The sequence below is a fragment of the Pyrenophora tritici-repentis genome, chromosome 2 (genome assembly GCF_003171515.1).
Source record: "Pyrenophora tritici-repentis strain M4 chromosome 2, whole genome shotgun sequence".
NCBI lineage: Eukaryota > Fungi > Ascomycota > Dothideomycetes > Pleosporales > Pleosporaceae > Pyrenophora > Pyrenophora tritici-repentis.
In genome coordinates, this window is record NC_089391.1 from 2085416 (window position 1) to 2099887 (window position 14472).

The 14472-nt window shown below is 50.8% G+C and overlaps 8 protein-coding genes across 8 annotated transcripts; 3 read left to right on the top strand and 5 right to left on the bottom strand.

The window, feature by feature from the left end:
- Positions 1-1177: 1177 nt before the first annotated feature.
- PtrM4_062500 (TRP multi-domain protein) lies at positions 1178-3418 on the bottom strand (the record flags this gene model as incomplete). Its single annotated transcript, XM_001932980.2, has 3 exons — positions 1178-1657; positions 1704-2998; positions 3046-3418. The coding sequence occupies 3 exons, from the start codon at positions 3416-3418 to the stop codon at positions 1178-1180; spliced, it is 2148 nt and encodes a 715-aa protein (XP_001933015.1).
- Positions 3419-4951: 1533 nt separating this feature from the next.
- Positions 4952-5101, top strand: PtrM4_062510 (uncharacterized protein; the record flags this gene model as incomplete). Its single annotated transcript, XM_001932981.2, has 1 exon — positions 4952-5101. The coding sequence occupies one exon, from the start codon at positions 4952-4954 to the stop codon at positions 5099-5101; it is 150 nt and encodes a 49-aa protein (XP_001933016.2).
- Positions 5102-6009: 908 nt separating this feature from the next.
- PtrM4_062520 (phosphoglycerate mutase family protein) lies at positions 6010-7358 on the bottom strand (the record flags this gene model as incomplete). The annotated part of the gene is made up of 5 exons (XM_001932982.1): positions 6010-6144; positions 6205-6566; positions 6614-6776; positions 6867-7073; positions 7227-7358. The coding sequence occupies 5 exons, from the start codon at positions 7356-7358 to the stop codon at positions 6010-6012; spliced, it is 999 nt and encodes a 332-aa protein (XP_001933017.1).
- Positions 7359-7985: 627 nt separating this feature from the next.
- Positions 7986-8554, bottom strand: PtrM4_062530 (transcription factor, protein eukaryotic MBF1; the record flags this gene model as incomplete). Its single annotated transcript, XM_001932983.2, has 2 exons — positions 7986-8300; positions 8393-8554. The coding sequence occupies 2 exons, from the start codon at positions 8552-8554 to the stop codon at positions 7986-7988; spliced, it is 477 nt and encodes a 158-aa protein (XP_001933018.1).
- An 863-nt stretch (positions 8555-9417) lies between these two features.
- Positions 9418-10688, bottom strand: PtrM4_062540 (WD40 repeat protein; the record flags this gene model as incomplete). Its single annotated transcript, XM_001932984.2, has 6 exons — positions 9418-9783; positions 9836-9900; positions 9950-10423; positions 10475-10496; positions 10546-10584; positions 10644-10688. The coding sequence occupies 6 exons, from the start codon at positions 10686-10688 to the stop codon at positions 9418-9420; spliced, it is 1011 nt and encodes a 336-aa protein (XP_001933019.1).
- Positions 10689-12317: 1629 nt separating this feature from the next.
- On the bottom strand, positions 12318-12632 carry PtrM4_062550 (uncharacterized protein; the record flags this gene model as incomplete). Its single annotated transcript, XM_066105587.1, has 1 exon — positions 12318-12632. One exon carries the CDS (start codon positions 12630-12632, stop codon positions 12318-12320), a length of 315 nt encoding a protein of 104 aa, XP_065964214.1.
- A 59-nt stretch (positions 12633-12691) lies between these two features.
- On the top strand, positions 12692-13135 carry PtrM4_062560 (uncharacterized protein; the record flags this gene model as incomplete). Its single annotated transcript, XM_066105588.1, has 1 exon — positions 12692-13135. The coding sequence occupies one exon, from the start codon at positions 12692-12694 to the stop codon at positions 13133-13135; it is 444 nt and encodes a 147-aa protein (XP_065964215.1).
- A 1025-nt stretch (positions 13136-14160) lies between these two features.
- On the top strand, positions 14161-14295 carry PtrM4_062570 (uncharacterized protein; the record flags this gene model as incomplete). The annotated part of the gene is made up of 1 exon (XM_001932985.2): positions 14161-14295. The coding sequence occupies one exon, from the start codon at positions 14161-14163 to the stop codon at positions 14293-14295; it is 135 nt and encodes a 44-aa protein (XP_001933020.2).
- Between the last annotated feature and the right edge of the window lie 177 nt (positions 14296-14472).

The window sequence follows — 14472 nt, forward strand, 5'->3', positions numbered from 1 at the left end:
TCTCGGGTCGAGGTTTTTGGGATCGGCGGAAAAGAATTTTAACCATGCATCGTGAGATCGTCATTACCCTCCTCTTTGTGAATTTTCGTTGTCATATGCCAGGGAAAAAATGGGGCTTATGAGAGATCCCTCGGTGGCTACAGTGCCAGTGGCAGATGCAGGCTGCAGCCCGCATCGTGAACTCCCCGGACACAAGTGCCGGTAGTCCAATAACGTGGCTCTTGCTGACGTCGTCACGCTTGAAGATTTGGAGCTAACATCTGGACGACGTGTCTGCAAGGGAAACTTGAAATTGCAGATTGTAAAGGTTGCTGCTGCTGGAAGGATGCGCTAGGCGGTTGCGCGGGAGCTACACCTTGCTATCGGGCCATCCCACATCCCACTCGTTCATTCACCCACCATCCATGGCCAAAACGAGTCGTGCATGTCAGCAGTCAAGATAGCACGAAGCCCGGATTAGGCAACTGGAAAGAAGCCAAGCGAGATTTGACAGCCACAGCGATAGCCGCAATGCACGAGAGCGGGGCGACCCAAACATTCTGCAGCACACCTAGACACTATCCAACTTCATAGGTATTGCAATACGGTGCTTTTATGATTGCACTTCATCGTGTGTGCGCATAATCTTGTTTAAAGGTTTGATTTCTTCGCTGCTTGCTCTCATCTATAACTACACTCCTACTGCCACACTCCTCCCGCCCTATCCTGGGCCATGCATGCGACGATGCGAAAGACACGCTTCCAGTGATATCTCTAGACGCCGTTGTGAACAAAGGAGATTCCCAAACGCAAAGAAACCAGAAAAAACGAAACACAGGAGGATATGAGATATTACGTATACATGATAAAGATATGCAGGTAACGTCACCTCTGGTCCTTTCTGCTAATCGCCAAGCAAACAAATCCAAAACTACGGCTGCATTGACAGCCGGATGCAAATGTCGAAAAGTAGAACGCCGTCTTTCATAATGGTTAAGACATGGTGATGCGCCATGTGCACTGCCCATGTGAAGCCAATTCGATTGATGATTACAGTGTAGTGGTATAGATGCCCAAAATGTACACATAACGCTTTGTCAGCTCAGTATCTGTTCTGTTGTTGTCGATGACGAGACATCGAGGAGCGTTTATACGAATCGATAATCTGACCCACCTGCTCCTCGTGCTCGCTCTGGCGTCAGTGCTCGTATCCAGCTCCTCGTTGCCATGGGCTTGACGAGTTGCCTTGACGATGCTGTTGATCGTTGCTGCTAGGTCGGTATGACGGCGCTGGGCTGCCATTGTCGTAGAAGGACGGAGGTGCCGGGGATTGGTTATCTTGGCTTCGCGGTGGTGCGGGAGCGTAGTGTTCACCGAAGCCACCCTCTTTCGCAGCGAGTTGGCGCTGCTCGTAATCATCGTCATCGTCGATGCGGCCTGGGTGAGTGCCCTTGCCCTCGCCACGTGCAGTTGCGCCAAGTGCGTCAAGCTCAGTGGTGAGCTGGGTCTGCGACTTGATGAAGGAGCCGCGATCATCGCGCATTGGCTGGTATCGGGTATCGGGGTTCTTGGTGAAGAGGGCAAATCCAGAAGAGACGAGAAGCATAAGAAGCAGAATGAGAGCAAAGGCGGCGTTGATGATGAAGAAGATGACACCCATTACACCGGTGACGATAGTCTAGTTTCATTAGCTTGGTCATGAGGATGAGTCGCATGTAGCTTACCGGCTGCTTGAAGATTTCAGTGAACATCAACAAGAGGAAAGCGCTGAGGAAGTTGACGGCGGCAATGGCAATGTTGAAACCGTTGGTCTTCTTGTCCATCCAGGGACGCAGTACGCACACACCGATGAGCAGGATAAGCTCGATGAGGAGTAGCGCAATACCTTGGAGCTTGCTGCTGCCCTGAGCAAGACCGACGAACATGGCCTTGATGAGGAGGTATCCGAGCCACGGGATGATGAACCAGTAGGCGGCGGCCTTGAACTGAACGTAGAGGAAACCCCACTTGTTGAGAGCGACAGGGTCCGAGTAGAGGATGTAAGCGGGGTTCTTGTGCATGGCAATGGAGCGTTGAGCAATGCGCACAACCTTGGAGGAGGCCCAGGTAAGAATGCCGATCATGGTGGCCATGGAAAGAATGGCCAGGACGACAAGACCAGCAGAGTCGCGCCTGGTCAGCTCCCAGAAACCGAGTACCATCATTTGGGGGAAGCCAATGAGAACCACACGGAACATGATGCCCTTGAGCACAGTCTGCCAGCCATTACGGAAGTCGACGAATTTGTCACCCTTCATCCTGCCAGCCTTGACGAGACCTTCGCAGATGAACTTGAAGGCAACGACGCCGATGACGGTAAAGATGATGAAGATCATGAAGAAGGTGTAGCCGGTGAAGAAAATGTTAGTCGTCTCGATCCTGGCCTTGAAACCGACGCGCTCTACACCGTGTAGGACAACGCGCTCGCCTCCAGCCTGGGCCTCAGTGGCAGCAGCATTACTACGGGCCATCATGCGGCTCATAGCGCCAGTAGTAAAGTCGAGGGCACGACGCATCTTCTTCATCTTCTGCACTTCGACGGAGATGAAGGACAACTGCGAAAGGTATGTGGTCGGAGTGCCACCAGTGGCGCGCTGATACCAAGTTGCCATCTTCTGGAGGAAACTGACACGGATAATGCCCATGGTCCATTGGAAGTTCTGGGTCCAGGCGGCGACAATAGGGGGCAGAGGTACGCCGCAGAGGCCGATGAAGGCTTGAGCCTGGAAATATCCGAAGAGAGACATGGCGTTGGCAGCAACGTGGGCGGCGGTATTGGAGTGACCCAGACCCGACGTAATGGCAGATGCCATCAAACCCAGACCAGCTATGACAGCTGTCACCCAGGCCACAGCCTTCTGGTCGACCGAATGTCCGTTGGATAGCTCGGCTTCAACACAGGCCAGGAGAACGTGAGTTTCTGAATCCTTGATTTTGACTCGCACGACGGCGTCAATGTCGGGAATAGTGTAGGCGATGCCTGCGAGTGTTAAAACGAAGCCAGCAACAGTCGTCTTGGTAGCTTACCTGGAACCTTGCTCAGAATCTCGTCGCTGATGTCAATGTTGGATTTGATAGTCAATGGTCCGGCATTCATGGGGCACATGCCCTCGAGCTCCTTCTGACCACATGGGTCGAGCTTCTGATTCATGGCGGAGAAGCCATAGACCAGCAGCTCGAGATCTGCCTCGATCTTGCCGGCAATATTTGAGATTCCCTCAATCTTGAAGCCCAAACTGCGGTTGCCGGGCGTGAATGCGACGTTGAAAAGGGTGGCAGAAAAGGACGAGTTGGCCATGCACGGGTTGAGCGACTTTGATTCGATGATGCGCTCGCCGGAGACGAGCGGCGCAGCCATGGCTCCCAGCCATAGCAGCGACTTGGCCAGCGAAAAGTGCATCTTGAGCGGTGGAAGTGGTGGTGTTGGGTCTGAGGTACTCGCGGAGGATGGGCCTCAGGCGGTGTCGTACTCCTTACGAGTACAGCGGGAAGGAGTCGGCCAAACCAGCGGCGAAATGTCCTTGTTCAGCGAGCGTCGGTGAGGTGACGGGGCTAGTGGGTGAGAATGGATACGGGAAGGCGCAAGTGTGGTGAGCGAGTGGCTGTCGGAAGCGACGTATTGGTGGTGAAGTCGAAAGGCTGGTTGCGCAGGACAACTGGGGAAGGGAAACCGGGAAGCAGCGAGGCGCGGCGGGCTGGGGGGGGGGGGTGTGGAACTAGTGTGAAGGGAGTGTCTGGTGTAAACGAGCGACTGGACAGGATGCGATCAGCGGATCTTCCCACTTGCGCGCGACCTTGACAAAGAATTTTTCCACTCGTCACCGAACAAGCTGGTGTTTTGGGAGTGCCTGAGGAGGAGCGAGCGATGGGGTAGAATGGTGAGAGGATCCCAGCTGCAGGAGCTGAGGTCTATGCACAATAGCGGACGACTTCAGGGGAGCGAGACTGCGGCGGTCGCGAGTGGGCCAAATGGATACGCGCGGCACCTGCTCAGCGCCCAGCCTTAAGGGTTAAGATTTGTCCAACGGCTGTCAGCGTACGAGGATGAGCAGACAAGTGCAAGCACGGCAACTGCGAACGTCTGATGTTGCGCCACACGACGAGCAAATGTCACTTTGCGATGAGAAAGAACATGGCCTTTTGCTTTCTTTTTGTTGTCTCGTTGCGCATGCTAAAAACAGACGTTATTCCCTTTGAGCTCACCTGGAACGTCCGGAAGCGGCAGGGGCGAATGCTCCGCCACACTCTCATACGCAGGAACAAATCACTTCCGCCCAATCAGCGCCACCCGCTAAGCCATATTCCCGCTGACTAACCCGTCCGCCAACCCGTCCAGCGCCCTTCAGTGCCAGGTCCGCCCAGTGTCTCGTATTGCCCTCATTTCGTCCTCGTATTGCCAGTGCCATCGACAAAGATAGATTTTGTTGAAATATCAACAATATTTTACCTGCCCAGATGATCCCAAGTCGCCGCAGATTGTGCGGGACTTGGGCATGCCACCCTTATGCGCTGCGGCATCCTGCGGCACACGAGGTCTGGACAGCAACCCCATCCGTGCTCCGGGAACAACGGATGCGTGGCAGCTGGGCGCGCGCAAAACTGCGTGGCGCCATTCTATACAAATGCACTTGGCTACAGATTCAATGACCCGTAGACTCGTAGTCGGTCAATAGTGAGAAAGTTGGCTTCGCTTGGCCGTCATCCGACATCCGCTACTCTTGCTCTACACGCGAGCTTGCGTAATGACTGGCCATGTCAAGCGTCATCGGCGGCTCTGCGCCCTTTACTGTACGTATGTACATCAAAACATTGCACTCAACGCGCGTACCGTACGCGAGCTGCGAACCACAAACGTCTCACGGCAATCTGAAACACCAGATCAACAGCGCGGCGAAAATCTTTCAACTACCCGTCCGCACGGCTGTCTATCAACATGTGCAAGTTACTTACGTGGGCAGCCTCACCCAAGACCTTTGCCTTGACCCTGAAGATCGTCATCTGTGGCGCGTACCTGCCCCACCAAAAAGCCGGCACGAACGCGTGTAACCGCAAATCCACCACCATCAACCAAAACCAAACTTGACATATTCTAGAAACGTGCCGTGCTCATGCTGTTGGGCACTCACTGCGAAACCGAAACCTCGCAGAAAGCGATGCTAAGTCTGCACCGAGGCTCGTGTATCGCACTCGTTTCAACAACGGTTTCTAGCATGCTGCATGGAGTATCCATGGTGTTATAGTGGTTGCCTGACTGTACCTGCAGCGCATTTAGTGGCTAGACATGGATGACTTGGAAATGTATTGCCGTCTGCATCTTGGAATGTTTACTGCAGTCTCTACGCAGCTAATTTTCTCACGTCTTTGATATCATGTCTCGTATCAACAAATCCAGAAACAGTATAATTGAGTAGACTACTGCCCTCTGCTTATCCTAAGTATCATCATCTTCCACATCTTCATATGCGACAGCCTTCTCAAGGAGATCCTGTCGTTTTAATTAACGACGCATGATATCGTCTCCGGCTTTACTTTGCCAATCACTGTCCCTTTATGGATACGGTCAAGTTACCCCCCCACATACTGTTTGTAGACAATCTGTCTCCTGCATTAAACGCTGTATTCTTCAATCTTCAAAAAGTATACGCATAAACTCGACTTTAAGAAGAGGTAAAGAGGGAGTACCAGCCGAGAGATGAGCAATAACAGATATGAGATTTGCATTGAATGACAAAAATGCTTTGCCAAGATTACTGTCTACACACCTTTGATTGAGAATGATTTGGCAATTTCAATCTTCTCAAATCATTGCTTCAGCACAACCCTAGACCTACTATCTCAAGTCCTAGCTGAAGACAAGATCCAACTGAGCCAAGGCTCCATTCGAAACGTGATGAAGACATCTGCGAGCCAAGTATGTGAAGAATACTATCTCGCGCCCAATCAGTCCTCTCGATCTCCTCATCCATACATCCACTCACTAAATCCTGTATCCTACAAAGGCGCAGGAGGATCTTTACACAACGGCGGAGAATCACTAGGTTCCTTTGGCGGAATCTCCCTGTGAGACTCCACCCTCTCTGCTTTGATAAAGACTGGAATCACACCGCCGGTTTCTAGTCGAAATTTCTGCGTGGTTCAAGTCAGCAAAAACAATGTCTTCTGCTCTGAAGAAAACCAGAAACTCACCCTGTGCCCCATGACCTCCAACAAACTTCCAATCGCGCCCGAATGACTCGTCATACTTAGAAGTACTCCCTCATCCTCAGCAACCACCCCATCCAAAAACACACCCAGCCTATACCGCCGCGCAGACGCCGGTTCACGGTAATCAGCCTTCCAGAGGAGATCCTGATCTGAGAAACCGGATTCAAAGGTGAGATGCGGATACGTGGCGCGCAGATGCGTTAGTGTACTGCGGCGGTCGCAAGTGTGTACGCCGAGAGCTTCGCGGAGGAGCTCTTTGATGAGGGGTCTGTAAGGGGGTTTTTGCGAGGGGGGATGGGGAAAGGGGAGTGTGGAAAAGGAGATATCGGCTGTTTGGATTGTACCTTTGGACGGATTAGTTAGGCCTGGGAAATCGATATTGGGAACATACGAGTCAGCGGCGACACATAAAAGGTCTCCGGAACCGGAATCCCTTCGTTTAGTTGTTGGGCCCAGAGATCTGCAACGTCTTTTGCTTGCAACTCGCCGACAGAGGTGAGGTGCGCATCTGCCCATGTTAGGCCGTCTGCGCCGTCGAGGGCGGAGTAATAACACTGTGAAATGTCAGCTTTTCATACAAACACACACTCCGTCTCTTCCATGTATGTGTTAAGAAATCGGATGTGAAGGGAAGGAAAACGTACATCCCACGCCTTGGTCCCATACTTTGCCTCTGCAACATTATGCCAGCCCTCTCCATGGCGGCCCAAGAAAAGCACTTTGTAACTTTCGTTTGGTTGCTTAGTCGCTTCTAGACTACGGACGTAGTTTTCAAAGCGCCTCCATTGAAATTCTGAAGCGTCTTCGTCGATGGGGTACGAACGTGAGATTAATCCGAAGTTATGGTTTCTCTGGAATCGTCGTTAGGATGGTGGACCTACACTTATGATTGTCTAGCTGTAACAACCCGCCGATACTCGCATGTACGGATTTGGTGTAGCTGTATAGGCGAGAAGACAAAGAAGATTATGGAGCATAGGATAATTCAAGGAAAGCAAACGAACAAAATCAAACTCCGAGTCATCCGTCTCATCCTCGCTCTGCATGAAGAATCCCTTCTGCACCGTGTATTTATAGTGGAAGCCAGGCGGCGGCGGTTGTGCCGGAGCCGTAGACGGGCTATCAGATGAACTCATGTTGAAGTAAAACACCAGTATCAACAAGCTGGAGACGAGAAATACGGGTCTTTTGGTGAGAATGTTAGTAAGTAGCTCAAACGGTTGTGTGCATGATTGAGGGGACCGCCTGGGGGGCCAAACTACATACACCGGAAAGCCAATGCCGATAATCCTAATTGTGTAACTTTTGGGGGAAAAGAGCATACCTACTATGCTAGAATTCAGGCTATCATGACTGTTGATGGGGACATGGACAGTTGTTGAAGAGCGCGTAGGAAGTGGGAGGTGCGACGACGAGCGTCGCTAGCTTGAACAAGCCAATCGCGCTGCCAAGGTCCTGGACGAACAGGTAGTCACTCTCCAGCGCTACTGGCCAACCAGTATATCAAGGAAAAGGTCAAATGTAGACTGCATGGGCACTTTATGGTCATGAATGGTGGCTTCTATGTAGCGTCTATAGCTGCTCAGCAGGAGCAAATTTCAGAGCCGAATAGAGGCTAGGTTGCCACGACTATCATGTCCAACCTCGGGTGCCTAACCGTGATGTCCTTCAAACGCCCATCCCAAGCCCGCTAATACAGAAGATGTTTGTTCACACAGCCTGACGTTTCTATGCTCAGAGCTGCGACGTCAGCAATGACGCGCTCATTTCTTCTTGTTCGGGAACTTGGGCTGCCCAATCTTGTCACCCCGGAGGACGACATTGAGCACACGCTCCATGGTCCCTAGCAACTTCTGGTCTGGTGTCGCAGTACCGCGCTCAAAGTCTGCAATAATCGTGGGTGTGCTGTTGCACTTTGTGGCCAAATCCTTCTGTGTCATCGTGGTGCCCTTGTCGTTCTTTGCCTCTGCGCGCGCCTTGGAGATGGCTTGACCGACAACGATGCCGACGGTCTTGGGCTTGACGATGTCATCGGAGCGGTCAACTTTGGTGAGGCGTTGACCTTCTGAGGAAGCGCCCTGTGGCTAAATCATTAGTATTGCTTTGGCTGAACCATACCGAGTCCGAAACTTGAGTTTTGAGCCAAGTTGGGGGTATCGGGACCACTTACGGCGTTGGATGAAGCGAACTTCTTCTCGGTGGCGATGACAGCACCGCTTCGCTGGGCCGCGTTCAGTGCTGACTTGCCCTTGACTACAGTCTCGCGGGGTGCAGCGGCGCCGCCACGAGTGCGGCTACCAATCTTGGTGACAGAGTTCCAGTCGTCAGACATATTGAATGTGTTTGGGGGTTTTTATGAGGTGGTGTTGTAGTTATGAAGGCTGAGTGAGACGGTGTCGTGTGCGGAGGGCGGGGCGCGATCTTTTTGTATTCGGCGTTTGCTTGTCGATCTGTCAGGCGGTAAGAAAAGTTGATGTAAAGTGGTGGGAAGTGATTTGGAGTCGAAGGGCGGTTAAGTCGAGTGGATTCAGCTTTTGCTTATGTAGACTATAGAGGCCCAAAGTGATGCAGGGCCGCGATGAGTCGGAGCGGGCTGGGCGGTGCCCCAGTGAGGTCACCGCCACACTCCTAGCGGCTCGCTAATGACTGCGTCTCTCGAACCTTCCATGGTTCGCATTCCACTGTCGCCCTTTTTCCGCCCTTTCACTCACCTTACTTATCCAAACCGCGACTCGTCATCATGTGCAGTGCGCATCGCGTGTTCTAGCCAACTGTCGTTGTAAGCTCTCAGTTCAGAGTCGACAGTCTGGTACCTTGTAGACACCTCTTCAGTATACGTCGTCCTTCCTTCTCGATGATGGACTCGTTTGTCAAAAGCAGGAAGACCAACCACCAACCCGTGTCAAGCTCTCACTTGTATATTGACCAAATTGCTTGCATGTCTGTTCATTTTCAGTGGACAGGCGCGGGTGCTTGGCACGGGACATGATATAACCAGACATTTGCTTGTGTGAAGTATTCATTGATGCGCTGAAGCGTTTACATACTTTCATCATGTCTACGTGCTCTTAGCTCATGGACTTTTGACAAAGACTCGTCTAGAAATCGACGAGCACCCAACCAGCCGCCGGAACGCCATTGCATGCATGCAGCCATATCAATCCACATGGTCCCAATCTACTCTGAACTCATACATTACAAGTTCGCCTGCGCAACTTCCCGTTCAACCTCGTACATAAAGTCAAAGTACGGCTTGTCGAAGTGGTGCACACGAACGTATCCATCTTCTCCTCCACTGCAGTAGCTGGTGCCTTGAGGGTGAACAGCGACGTAGTTGAGGGGTCCAAAGTGACCACGCACACGACCAATCTCCTCCATGAAGATCTTGTGGTAGAAACGCGCCTCGAATTTTCCTTGGCGAGCGGATGTGGTTGTGACGTCCATGGCGGCTTGTCCTCCGCCGAGGATAACATAGTCCTTTACTGGTGTGATTGCTGCCGAGTTCAGCGGTGTATCGGCCACGTATGATTTGAGGACGTTGAGGTCTTCAACGTCGACAAGCTATGGGATGTTAGATCTGAATGTGTTTAGCTAGGTTATCATTTCAACATACCTTGGCCGTCTTGTCCTTGCTTGCGGTGATGAAGTATGACCTGTCAGGTGCCCACTGAATGTCAGCTGCCAATTGTTAGCTACCATCCATACTGGAGCAGTATCGGATACTAACTGATTTGCATGTCTGGCTCATGGACGTCGTAGTTTGAGCTGAGCAGCTCTCCAGTCTTGCCATCCCATTGCGTTACTGAGCCATCTTCGTGTCCACTTATGATGTATTTCGCAAGATACGAGAAACCAGCGACTGTCGCCTTGGATTCGTCGCATACGATCCTGAGCAGTTGCTCATCCGACTGTTGTGCCTCTGGGTCTGGGTTGATTGGGTACACGCAGATGGTGGAGAGATGGCCGGATCGCTTCTCGGTAACACCGAGCAATTGCCTGCCGTCTGGCGAGAATTCACAGCGCTTGATACTGGTGTTGAACTCCCAGGTGTGTAGAAGCTTGCCTGTCTGCACATGCCATAACCGCATGGTGTTGTCCGCGCCACCCGTGGCTAGCAGCTCCGAGGATGGATTCACATCGACCGTCCATAGCGCTCCCTGATGTCCGTGGTATGTTCCTATCCGCTCGCCGTTGTGTGAGTCTGCATCGCGTCAGTCTTGCTCCCCTCTTCTTCTGTACAGTTTGTACTAACACCAAGCGCAAACGACGTGATCCTGAAAGCTGTCAGTATTTTTTCAGCATAATTTCAGCGAATCATCTTACCTTGGAAACGGAGAAAATGATATCTCCATCAGCATTGTACTGTCTGTTATTAGTATCGCCGTTCCCGATTACCCAAGTATTCGTTGACATGCCTTGACTTGCGTGAGTGCGCGCTCGTGCCCGGAAAGAAGAATCGGCCTCATGTTTGCGATGTCTGTGTGGAGGCGGGTATGGTTGTTGACTTATACGTGGCGGGCGGCGGCTGTGAATTTCGGCTGACTCTTTTGCATATCGACGTTCAGCGGGCGAAGTGGGCTGCTTGGCGCTAGCCGACTAGCGTCATCCGTAACAGCAGCCTCTCGACGTCTCTCTGTTCAAGCCTCTCTCAACAGCGTCAGCTTTCACGGAGAGGAGCCAGAGCCTCGTTTCAATGTGCAACAGATACTTCTTCCCTCTCTTCTACCGAGCCTAGCAGGCCTCTTTCAAGGAAACAACGATCCTCAAGGCCTTCAATCCTGATGTTATACTACGACGCTTTCCTGCACCTGCTTCCGCGAGCGATAGCGAGTCTTCAGCCTTTAATGTCTTTGATTGGAGAAAGATTAGACAGCTAGTCGATCGCGCAGTGAACGACAGGGACGAGAGGAACATCCCAAAGCTCAATCAGACTATTCATCATCTCTCTGTATGAGCAACGCTCGCTGAGCATGAGGTCAAGGGCTTACGCGAGGCTCTCGTCAACGAGAGAACGCGCAGGAAGCGGGGAAAGCCTCTCCTGCTCCGGGAGCCTAGGGAGTATCAAGGTAGAGCTATATTCTAGGTAAGGGAAGCACGCAGTTGCTAGCAGCTCCAGGAGCGCAAGGAAGAGTAGGCGCAACACCAAAAAGCTAGGGCAAGCAGGCCCTATGAGGAGTCGAGGTAGGCAAAGGTAAAAGAGAAGGAGATAAGGCGTCAGGCGAGGGCTGCAGCTAGAATAGTGAGGGAGAAGGAGAAGGCAGAGAAGGCAGCCTCTACCTCGCGCAGAGGGCGCACGAGCAAAACTCTAACTCGATTTCTATAGCTATATATATCAATCAAACTTTCTAGATCTCACCATTAAAAATTATCGCGACGATAGATATTGTGTAAGGTTTTACAGCCTCAAGTTGTAGGGCTGTTTGGTGTTTAGGTGGCTCGCTTCGCCAGGGGGCTCGTTTCGCCCTCAACCTCGGAATAAGAAAAGGCCCCAGAGCGTGCGCCATCGCCTCCACCTAGAACTACCTGCCGAGGGCGCCACGTTGATATTCCAAAGATACTTGTGTATTGAAAATTGACTGTAAGATCATAGACGCTGTTCTGCTACAAATGCTCGTAGGGATAGCTAGTTATTGTGGGTGGCTCAGCTGCCTCAACTTTGCAATGCGAGATAGTTGTTAGGTGGCTCGGATGCAACTCTAAAAGCAATGGAAGGAAACTAGAGCCAAAGACAACTCTTTATAAACGCGACTTTTATTCAAGTCGCTTGCGTCCATGGAGATAGCCCTGACATCTGTGATAGATGCGGTGCCACCTATGTCTGCATCTTTCTCTCATAAGTGTGCTATCACTACGTAGCATGAGTATGGGCTCACAGAAAGATGTGGTCAAACAATGTGACTGGGATCCTTATTGCTTTTCTTCGCCGTCTTATCTCGCCTCACACAGCGACAATCTTTCCAGAATCTCATCCAACATCACTTCAGAAAATGAAAGTCCCACGGATAAAGCACGTACGCAGATAAAGTAATTGGAACACATAGGACAAAGAACCACCAGAATCGCACGCCGTTCTGTCCGAGGACATCTTGAAATGTTCATGCCAATAAGCTGGTGCTAAAGGTGAGAGGAATGAAGAAATTTGCCAACAAAGTCAGCTTTTTGAGTCGTTCAGATTGCTCAATCGCCTTTCGCGGCTCCTCAATCGTAGCTTTGTTCATCGCCAGATCTATACCCTGAGTGTACATTCTCGACAGGTCGATACAACGAGCATGAAGCTGCTCGTAGTCTTCCCAGAGGTTCTTCGCTGCAAAAGCATTTTCGGAATTGTTTGATCCCACATTTCTGGCTGCCTCGGTTTCTGACGTCTGTCGGTGCATACCGATGCTTGAGGGCACAGCGATTTTAGGCATTGGGCTTTCCGCTCTGACAGGATTTGACCTTTGATTACTTTGATTGAACAATTTGCAGAATGCGCGAGTGCTTTCTGTCAGTTACCGGGCATGCCTATCGAGAAGTCTTCTTCACACGAGTGGCTTTCAGCAACGGAATAGTCACATCTCTCCGAAAACCAAACCTTACTCATCTCAAGGCATATGGCTGCAAAGATTTTGCCATGACGGACGACACCCACAGAGGAAAGTCGCGCCTACAACACCCAGACCCAAAGGCATGGATCGGATACCTAGTAGGGTACCGATCATCAAACATCTATCGCATCTGGATACCTTCACTCGCCAAAGTGATCAGCACTAGAGACGTCGTTTTCGACGAGAACTCAGTATTCGACGGCAAGACCGAAGACCTGATGGAAAGCCTCATGCACAGTACGCTGGAAGAAATCGCGACATATATGAGGACTATCGAGCTGCCAGCACCAGCACAGCAACCAGAGACAGAGACGCCAGAACTTTGAACAGCTTATCTTCCACCAATTGGAACAAAACATCTTCGCTCACTAGGTAGCCTAGATCAGATCGCCTGATCTTCATCTCTAATCTCTAACCGCTCCGCTATTGGTTTGTAGACGGGTAGGAAGTCACTTAGACGATAACGATGATTATTAGCGCAAATTTGAAGAAACCGAATAATGGACTGACACAATGGCTTTCTTGTAATTGGAGGCTGTGCGTGGCGGTGGAACACATCTCATCTTCAAGTAAGACTCGGCACTACGGCACACTCGGCGGCAATGGTACGATGTTGGTGAGGGATCGCCCGCACATCTGTGTCACGTGTTGAATGAAGCCTTCAAGGCTCAACTGGATCTCAACCTTGGTTCTCAACGCAACGAAAATATAGGTACCAGAGTTCAACTCAATGAGTCTGCTGATCGGCCTTGGATGGTACTGTTGCCTAGAGACTGGGGAGGGTAAGTTTTGCGTAGTGTGTTCAATTCTTCCTCATATACGAGAAGGTCCATGCGTTGGGCTTCACAAGGACATGCGCGGCTTACTCGGCGTGACCAGGATGGGAGTTGGGCGTTACCGCATATCTGTAGATCTAATTTAAGCTGCAAGTGCATGGGAGTTCATATATTCAATAGCTTTTAGCCTCTACAGGTCATTTTATCAGTGATAACTGAAACTACGTCGAGAATTGGACACTCAAGCATTAGCACATAGCAAATGTGACTCTCACCAGATACCATAGTACATGGTGGCTAAAGAACTGATGCTTACGAGTGACCCAAACGATCGTCAGTGAGATATTTATTAAACTTTGGTCGGGCCTGATGTTACGACAGTCTGGCAACAAAACAGTCCTAGTCACAACCAGCGCTTCCGAGTGATCCATATGGTTTAGTATTCGTGTCTGTCATACTTGAGCTCTTCCCGCACATATAAATATTGGTGCTTTAGGGCCAATTTTCCCGTGCCAATTTATCACCAAAAGTATCACATCCGTCAAATTCTATTAACTATCTACCCTAAATTCACAATGAAAGCGGTTTTTGCCTTTACGATTCTTACAGCATTGAGCCAAAATGCACTTGCACAATCGTGTATACCTGACGGCGACATTGGACCAAGCCCCCCAAAGCGGCAACTGTTGCGCTGGCTGCGCATGGAATAGTTATTGCAATGGCAGAGGCGGTGTACATTATTTTAGTCAAAATAAATTTCTTAATCTAACTTTGTTGTACAGATAACGTACTATTGCCCATCGGTCTCAGGCACTAGATGTAACTTAAAAGGCCCTTCTCAGCCCTGTTTCTAGGCTGTAAATTTCAGCGTGTTGTGGGAAAAGAAT